This window comes from Poecilia latipinna, unplaced genomic scaffold (assembly GCF_001443285.1).
Source record: "Poecilia latipinna isolate Pla-1442-1.1 unplaced genomic scaffold, P_latipinna-1.0 Scaffold1250, whole genome shotgun sequence".
In the NCBI taxonomy this organism is placed as follows: domain Eukaryota; kingdom Metazoa; phylum Chordata; class Actinopteri; order Cyprinodontiformes; family Poeciliidae; genus Poecilia; species Poecilia latipinna.
The window spans coordinates 179,108-189,061 of NW_015113866.1; the positions used below are offsets into that span (position 1 = coordinate 179,108).

Genomic DNA, 9,954 nt, shown 5'->3' on the forward strand with positions numbered 1-9,954 from the left:
CCACATCTGTTCCTCTGCTCTCCCTTGAAAAAAATAAATAAATAAGAAATGGTGAAAGCGTGATATCTGCAGAATTACTAAGCAACCTAAAAGATTCACAAATTCTCTTGCGGAGAAAAACTATGTTTTACATAATATAAGGAATGATGCAGGGGCCTTTGCAGGTGTGCACATCAGCATATGCAGATTGTGAGAGAGGAAATTATTATTCTGCAGATTTTTTCTGAAGAGTTTTTGCTCAAAGGAGAGGTCCTGGGTCTGGAGCCTGGAGACCGCTCTGTGTGCATGTTCGTACCCAGACGAAGTGTCTGGTCTCATTGCAAGCCAATCGAGACACCTGCCGGCTACCCCTGCCAAACCCTGATAAAATGGAAAAGAGTGTGTGAGCCTCGGGCAGATACTGCCTTGTAAAGGTCAGTAAGGATACAAAGAGCCATTTCGTCACCCCATTCCAGGTGTTTGTTCTTAACAAAACCAACTTTTACATCCCGGTTTATTAACATGATCAAATAAAAGACATAAAACAGCTCGTTGTGGACTCTGATCATTTTTATTACAAAAAGAAGAGCAGCTCAAGGCAAAGAAACAGATCGAAACAAAAGGCTCCAGAACAGACAGAAAAAAGGCTGCTTGAGCAACTGACCCACAACTACAACATCAGGATTAAAGCACTTCACCATTTATCATGCATGGACAGGATACTCTGCAGAATATACGTGCAAGGGAAAAAACAAACAAAACAAAAACAAAAGAGAGAGAGAGTCAGAGAAACTCACCTCAGCACAACATTGCAACATCTGCATTTTGCAGTAAAAGGCCACAGCAAACCACGAGAACATCACATTTCATCAAAAGGATCACAGCTCACTTTGTGTCCAACCAGGGACAAGATCAGAGATTTTTAAAGTTTTTTTTCCAGTCATTTTTTTAACAAGTTATATGACATCTGTGAAGAGCAAAGACACTGTTGCAATAAAGTCTCCAGTGTGTTTGCTACCTACGATACTGTAAACAATCTACACTATAAGGCGCACAGTTGAAAAGTTGCCCAAAGGAAGAGCCACAACATTAGTTTGTAAAGGGTTGGATGTGAAAATGCTTCATCATCTTCAACATCAACACTGCAGATCTGGCATACCAACTGTCAATATACCAACTGCAGGCAGTAAAATGCTGTTTAGATTTTTTTTAATGGCCGTCACACACAAATGCATCCACTCATAAACACAGACACACATAAAAATAAATAAATAAATAAAAAATATTAACCCATTTTCTCTCTTTTCCCTAGAACATATTTTAAGTTAGGCACACATTACAGCACAGTAAATGTTTTTTTCTTTTTCTTTTTTACTTCAACACCTCTGTTGGTTGTTTACATCTAAACTCGATGAAACTCGATGTGTCCCCTCAGTAACTGAAGGGACACATACAGGTTAGTTTTTTCTTCCTATCACACACACACATAACAGTAAGTAACTCATTGCTGGCGTCTGACTGTTCAATTCGTTCCAAAGCATTAAAGGGAGCTTTTCAACCAAAAATGTCTTCTTTCTGATTGTGACACCTGCTTTATGATCCTATATATATATATATATATATATATAATTTTTTTAACTTTTATATATCTAATAAAGATATAAGGCAATCAGATTACTCTCAGAATGGATCATATCACACAAAGTCTTCTGGACCTCTTTGCAAATTAAGAAAATACTCTTAAAAAAAATGACCTCAACAACCCAAACAAGTCACACTGCATTTTTCTAAACTACTTTAAACACTGATTGTCTACATTATCCATAAAAATTCTAAGATGTGATCAGATGTAAACACTGCCACCATTTATCTGGCTTGTATATCAAAAAACACTGGACCCTGTGTGAACTGTGAGGAAACACCTTCAGACATGAGACGGAGGAGTGAGGTAGTCCACAAAAGAACGGATGGCGGAGAAAAACGATTGTGACCCATAGAGATGTTCACGAGTTATTTTTTTTTCTAAATCAGAGTCATGTGGGTCAAGTCTGAGCCAAGTCTTAATTTTATAATGACTAAAAGTAAAATTTTCTGACTGGATCAATGGCAACCATCTGCCTAAGACACAGAACTTCTTTAAGTTATGAATTCAAATCATTATCCTTGAACATTTCACATTTTTTCCGCAATATTAAATTCAACATGTTAAAAAAAATGTACTTTGAAAATTCATAGGATAGAGTCTTTCCCCCATTAAAACTATGGATTCATATTTAATTTCAAAGTTGAAAACATTCAGCTGATCTACACTTGATAGGCTACTTTCATCCTAATTACATGAGATAAACGTTGTTTCAGGTAAGTCCTAAACCAAGTCCGAGTCAAGTCTTTAAAGTACAAGTTTAAGTAAAATCCAAAGTCTTTGTTTTAACGATTCAAAGGCAACTTGCCTCTTAGTTTCAGAAATTGAGTCCCTATTTCTAGTGAACCTTTAAGAGTTCTTATTCATCATCTTAGTGTGCGGGTTGACGGATCCGGTGATAACTGACTGAGAACTTTCTTATTTGGCAGAGAGAAGCTGTTAAACTCTTTTCACAACCAATCACTGATCCCATAATCAATTGGAACCTTCGGAGAATTTTTCAGAAAAATGTCAATTTTCCAAGTGAATCAGCAGTCATTCGAACGTAGGGCAGCAGTGCTTTGTAAGTATCAATCCAGTCTAATTTTGTTTGGGCTCCTCAGACAATGCGGTAATCAAAGGTGTCCTTTTCAGTGTGGTCTGTCCAGTTGGATGAGGGCATGCTGCGGTAAGGATCGAGCAGGATGCGGAAGCAACGTACGATGAGCAGTGCCAGGAAGATGAAGAGCAGCAGCACAAAGACAAAGGCAGCCTTCTGCTCCAACGTCAGGTAGGAGGGGACATGGTGGCCACCTCCCGACGAGGACAGCGTGCTGCTGAAGAGGCCCTCGGCCATCCTGGGCACATCCATGCTTGACCGTCTCGGCTCCAGCGCTTTGTCGTTTGTTGAAAGATTTCTGAGTGAAATTTGAGCTCAACGGGTTAAAACCTGTGAGAAAACCCAAATGGATAGGTTAGAGATTCTGTCCCTGGAAATTTGACAGCTGAACAAGTAAAACCAGAAAAAAAGAAGCAAAAATAAGCTCCCAGACTTTACAAATGGACATAAAGAGTCTCAGGCCAGAATGAATTTGCTCCTGGATGAGTCTATTTTTGGAACTCCAGCCACAAAGCCTAATCAGTGAATAACAACAACTCAGCATAAAAATCTAAATAGCTCTGGGGGTTTGAATTGTCAATGTGGAGTTTTAGTTATGCAACATTTATTGGAGGCAATGTGGTCTGGAGGTAGATAAGTCACTGGCATCATTATGCAGCTTGATATTGTGAACGTTTTCCGCCCTGTCCTCTGTGAGTTACTCTGATATGCAGCATATCTGCAGCAGCAATTTAAATTCGGGAGAAACATTTATTTCTGAGCATAGGCAGGTATGAGGAAAAAATTAATTTCTCCCCAGACAAGGTTGCATCAATGAAGCATGATTCCAGATAGGTTTACAGCAGGAGGATGAAGGACAGATTACCAAGCAGATGCAGTGAACAGTTGCAGAGTCAAATACTGCAAACCTAATATAGATATATATAAATCTTTAACGGGTTTTGGCTCATTTACTGCAACTTTTATCACAAAACTTGACTTTGGGCTACCATACTAATGTTTGTTTAGTAGCAGTGCCTCTTTATCTGACTTTACTGATGAAATAATGACATTTTGCTTTAACTTTAGATTTATTTTGTAGACAAAAAAAAAAAAAAAAAAAATCCTGAAAAATCTGTTTTTCCATCATTTTCAAAAATGGGGATAAAAAGCCATGACCATCTCGAACAACAAGTAGTTATGTTTATGGAACTATATAAAACATGTTTAAATGTAATTATATTAATGTTATGAACAGTGACATGTTGTGATCCATACAAATAATCAATAATTTTTTAAGATTAAAAAAAATGAAAACATTTCAAGAAAGCAGGCCAAAAATAATGACTCTGAACATCAAATGTATCTCCAATTATAGAATGACTCATATGTGATAAGGTTGATAGTTGAAGGAAATGTTTAATTGGATTATATATCCTAGTAAGCTTGATTAGTTTAAAGAATGACACACATATGTAAGGGAGAAAAACTGCAGTGAAAAAAAACATCACCTTCCTGAATAACTGTATTATTCAGTCACTTATGTGGCTATTGACAGAATAATGTCAATAACCAGTTTAAAAACTGAGTTAACATTTAACTCGGTTTTTGCAAAGAGGAGTTAAATGTTATTAACCACATAAAGGGAGGTTTACAGCCACTTTTTCTGAATTAAGAAATAACTTAAAAAGACTGTATGACAACATAAAGTTGGTTAAAATATTTCAAAAAGCAAGCCATGCCCTGATCTAAGGACAGTTTAATATTACTCCAACTTCAGGGGTCACTTGACTCAGTTTGAAGGCATCATAAATGTCTTTGAATGTTTATGATGAATGTTCAAAGGCGAAAACCACGACTAACAAGAACATGAAGGCTGGGTTCACAATGAGCAACAAGAAATCTTGATGAAGTCCAAGACTTTTAGGAAAGTATTCTGTTGGTTACTTTTTGGGAGGTGAGTAACCTTTGTGGAAGGTCACCCACCTTCCAAAAATTTAGGTCCGTTCAGGAAAAGGACCTAAACAGGTTAACAATCAGGTGATAATTTGGTGCTTCAGAACCTACACAAAGTCCCACAGTAGAACCATGATTTCTGCTCTGTATCAAAATATTCTGAAGGAAATTCAATTTATTACTTTAAGTTCAAGCAGCAGGACAAAGATCTGCAACACACAGTAAGTCCACTTCTAAATGATAAAAACACAAACTGAGTGGTTATAATAAGTTAAAATCTGGACTTAAATTCTCTTGAGATGTTGTGGCATTAAACAGAAACTTAATACTTCAACCTATGTTGCTCATTTAAAACAATTCAGTAATGGCAATTGGGCCAAAGGTTCTGTAAAGGGATGTGAAAGATTCATAAACACTTAAAAACTGTTTTAGCTGCCAAGGATAACACAACCTGTGTTTAGGTTTCGGGTGCATTTACTTTTCACATTGGAATTTTTTGGATAATGTTTTATCTAAATAAATAAAATGTTTTATTCAGGTCATTTGTGATTGATTTTAATTTTTTTTTAAGATGTGAAAATGAAAGTGAATGAAAACTTCAACATTTATATTTGTGGTTAGTACAACATTTGCCATGTTAAAACTCCAGTTCTTTATCATAGTTATAGAAAGAAACCAGTTCTGCATTGTATGGAAGTGTTATCCTTTCTCTCTTACAGCCGTGACATTTTAGAAGTTCAAGCTGTTTTTCACTCTGAGGAACTGCTCACTTGGTTTCATCACTGCAAATCCTCTGTTCTTATCCAAACTGAGACGGCTCTGACTGCTCCTGGGCTCATACGCCCAATTACGAGCACTTCAAACAAGTCCAATGAAAAAAAATAAATTATCCCTTTAAGCCTCTTCTGCATCAGTTACAGATTTAAATGAAGGGGTACATCCATCATTTATATTGTTACATAACCACCGACCCAGACTGTATTTGACTGCTAATCAGAAGATAGACATGGGTAAAGAAAAATTACTGATTTCACCGTAATACAACTTTAAATTAGATATGAATTAATATAGCAGATGTAAGGTTGCTTGTATTTTGTTTTTGAAGACCACAGAGGATGATTTCTACTGACTATTAGAAGTAATGCATTTGTGAGTCATTTTTGCATTAGTTTAACTTTACACCTGGAGGTTATGTAGATTTTTTTATATTTAGTCAATGTGAATAATAATGTAGAATCACTTTTTATGTGGTTAGATTATGTATACTGCTACTGACCTTGAAGCCTAGAAGTGGGTGTAACGGCAAGCGCAACATTTCTTTTCTCCTAGTGATTTTGGCAGGCGGCTGTGTGAATCATTTGTTCAAACAGCATGGGGTCAACCAAAAACTTTGACGAGAAGACAGCTGTTTTCCTTTTCTATAGGCGAGGCGGGGTAATTCAATCAATTTTAAAACAGTAAGTGGCTCCATTTGACGCTGTTTCTCTATCTGAGAAAATGGCCCAAGAGAGAAATGTTGCTGAAAACAGAATTTATCTGTAAAGCAAGAGAATCTGTAAACACTGTTTATTAAAACCTTGTAAGGGAATACCCAAATATATAAGTTTTATTATTATTATTTATTGCTTATTATCTAGTATCTGACTGGTAAATTATGATAATGATAAACAATTTTGTTTGTTTAATTTTTTGGTAGTTCTTTATAGAAAGAGGTATTATGTAAAATAATTTTTCTTAGCTGTATGATTGATATGATAGAATTTTGTTACCTAAACTTTGATTCTTTCATGCATGTTTGAGAATTTGTTTTGAATCTGTGGTGGTAGGAAGCCTAAACACTTGTCATACCACCTAATTACACAAAGCTCCTCCAGACTAGTGGCAGCAGCAATTAGCAAACAGCTGGTGAAACTGTGCATCTGCTGAACTCATTTAGAAACTTTTTCTCAGTTCAACTCAGAATGATTGTAAATGGCATAATGGAAAGGCGAAGTTGTGAAGACGTACGAAGGCAGAGTGTCGGAAATAACAAGAGCCTCTTAAAGATTGTGAAGTCGGCAGAGCTCAAAGCTGAGCTATAAAGGATTCAGTTGAGGTGTTTCAGGATTGTAAGAATAAAATGACAATAAAATGTTTTTGGTTGGGTTTAATTATATAGTGTGACATCCTTAGATCTTTTCTCCTCCATGTCGCTTTGAGATTTGTCATGGCAGTACAGATGTTTCTGGGTAACGTTTACATAACCAAAATTCCCATCTTTTTTCCCCTTTTTTTATTTTAGGTTGTGTCCTTTGGACATGCTTCAGTAAGCATGAAGAGCTGTCTCAGACACTGACAATCACTTGGGAGAAGCGCTGAATGTGTTATGAGACAACTCAAAGTGACAAGAGGAGCTGTCTCCTCCTGCCTTAGCAGGGAGGAGGGGGGGGGCGTGGCGGAGGGGGGGGGGGATGGTGATGGTGGGTGCAACTCACATGAGAGACACAGATTGAGAAAATCCCAGTCCTGCCTCACTGATCAGCAGCCTGTAATCCATCACACTTAAAGCTCAAAAATGATATTGGACTACAGAGATTCATTGCTTTCACTGAGGAAAAAATGGTGAGTAACAAAGTAGTTTTCCATTCGCCAATTGGTATTCCATCAGTGTTTACTGTCATATTATCATCGGTTTGTCCTCCAGTGACACAAACAGGTTACACAGTATTATCACTTAGGCCTGAAACCAGTCAGCTATTTGTTACAAGGTTATGTAATTCACTTCAAAGCCTTGCAGCATTTATTTGATCAGTGACTCCATGACTAAGTACTTCGAGTTTGGGATCATTTCTTGACGGCATTTTTTTGGGGGTAAACAAATGGTTAAGCTCCCAGTGACAATTCAAAAAAGAGAGAAAACATCTGAAAAGGGGCGCGTTATCTGTCTCTGCTCATCAGCAAATGCTTTATGTGACTATTTTCCAAAATAGTCACAGGATGAAAGAGATTCAAATACACTATATGTCAGGTTTTCGAAACAATTCACCAAGATGAGTTATTTTAGTTCAATAGCAAATCAAGGACTGGTAAAAATGTTAGTCTACACTCAATGTGACAGAAATACGGAGCTAAATTTAGAAAAACAAGCAGGTTATTTTTGGAATCTTGATGTAAGCTGCAGGCGCTGTCTGTGTTTGCCATAAATAAGGTTATAAAGAATTCAAAAGGCGTTTGTGTAGGGGGAAACGAAAAGGATAATAGAATCACTAAGCTTTGAGAAAAGTCATTTCTGTTTGTCTTTTATCATTAATCTACTAAAAAAAATGAACAGACATGGTATATTAATTTTTAATAATATACTAAAATTACAATTTTATTCTCAGTAGACTTTGCATTTATACATTGCGATGCTGATTTAAAGCATTTATGCATATTGTTTTATATTATATTTATAAAAGAATAGGCTAATTTCATTCAAATGGCTGCGTGTTTTTTTTTTTTTTTTTTTTTTTTGTCAAAAAATGCAAAGACAAATATGAACACATAGAATGACTTAACGGGACACCAATAATAGCCAAAAATAAAAGTAACAAACGTTTTCATACTAATGGGGTCTAATTTGCTGTTAAAACATCTAAATTTAAGGAACATAAGTGTGATAATAGGTAGACACACCCACCGATTTACTGATTCAGCGCAGAAATCTCCAAGAATCTCAGCATAGTGATGTCGCCATTTAAATATTGCCAAAAATGCTCTTTATTTATCTACGAGCATGTTGTAATAATCCAGCTGTAAAATATTAAAGCCACCGTCAGCACAGCGGGGCTCCTCGCTCTGCACGTGCATGCAATGAGAAACGTGTCCAAATTCCGTTTCTTTTCCTGCCACCGGTAAACCTGCCACACTTTAAATCTGCTATTTTTTGGTGTTAAACCGCGTTAAAATGCCTCCAGTATCAGTAGAAGCTGTAGGAGATGCAGGAGAAAGTGACCGAGTCCAAACACTAACCTGTTGTTATCAGGGGAGCTCCACAGTCTCCGTCAGCGGCAGGTCTCCATTCCGGTGGATGCGACGGTATCCTTCAGCTTCCTTCACCTAAACAAGAGGCAGTAGCGAGCAGATGCGTCCCGGCTGACCGCGGGGCTCCTCAGTTCATGGCAGAAAACAAAGCCCGACTCTGGGTATGTTTTTTTTTCTGTCTATGCTGACTGAGCCCGGCAGACCTCACCCTTCACTGCTCCGCGATGTTTTTTTTTTTTTTTTTTTCACGCCCCTCTCTCTCCTGACGCGCCGCTCATCGCCACAGTAACATGGTCACGGAAGTACCCTGTCGCTACTGGCAACCTGTTGCCATAGCAATCCTCCAGGTAGGGTATGGATGTTGCAAGTGGATAAGTTAAAGGTGTGGTCATGGTTAAACTGAATGGGAGATGTATGATATTGTGCAGTTCCACACACATACATTAACACAGATGTGTAAAAAAAAATAGATGCATTACTATGCTACTACAGTAGTAAAAGCTCACACAAGAAATTAGACAGTTTCATCCTTCTGTTATCTACATGTACTTACTCTTGGAGCATAAGGGTGCCCATATCCAGCAATCATTGGCTGAGAGGTGGGTTACACCCAGACACACATGTAGCAGTCGTGTTTATGGACTATTAGAGGAAGTACCCGGGATCTCTACCCAGAGGAGAGACCCCATAAATGCACAAGGAAAACATGCAGATTCTGAGCAGAAAAAAAACAGGTCAGGATCTGAACCCTGGACTTTCTTGCTGCAAGGCAGCAGTCCTACCAACTCACTGTGCCTAAACATTTCCAACCAACATTTTGATTTCATTTATTCGGTGGCAAAAATGTCTCATCCCCAGACCCACTTCAATGTTTTCATTACTCTTCTCAATAGTCAATGGAAACATCTTGACTGGTCTACAATATCAAACCACTTTAGGAATTGCTGACCAGGTTTTTACATATTTTTACTGTTATTTTGGTGATGAGCACTAAGTATTTAAGGTTGGAAGGCCACCTTGACATCATCCCAGTATTCAGCTCCCTCTGGCATTCTTTCAATATTTTTCTTTTAGCAGGCTTGAGTGTATAGGAACTAATTATTTCTCTATGACTTTATGTTTTCCTGGAATGTAAATATCCCCATAAATTAACAAAGTAACCACTAGAGCTAACTTATCCCTACATTCAGTTAGAGAAATTACAAAGATTAAAACAACTGAAACCAAAAACAAGTTAATGTTGCAGCTACACTTTGAGGATGCTGGTACAAAAGGTTAAAAATAATCTCCAAAGCAA

General features: G+C 37.4%; 1 protein-coding gene across 1 annotated transcript; it reads right to left on the bottom strand.

Annotated features, from left to right (window-relative positions):
* Positions 1-534: 534 nt before the first annotated feature.
* On the bottom strand, positions 535-8,997 carry LOC106960987 (cortexin-3-like). The gene is made up of 2 exons (XM_015054421.1): positions 8,646-8,997; positions 535-3,050 (listed from the first exon to the last, which is right to left on the bottom strand). The coding sequence occupies exon 2, from the start codon at positions 2,970-2,972 to the stop codon at positions 2,721-2,723; it is 252 nt and encodes an 83-aa protein (XP_014909907.1). The 5' UTR covers positions 2,973-3,050; positions 8,646-8,997; the 3' UTR covers positions 535-2,720.
* Between the last annotated feature and the right edge of the window lie 957 nt (positions 8,998-9,954).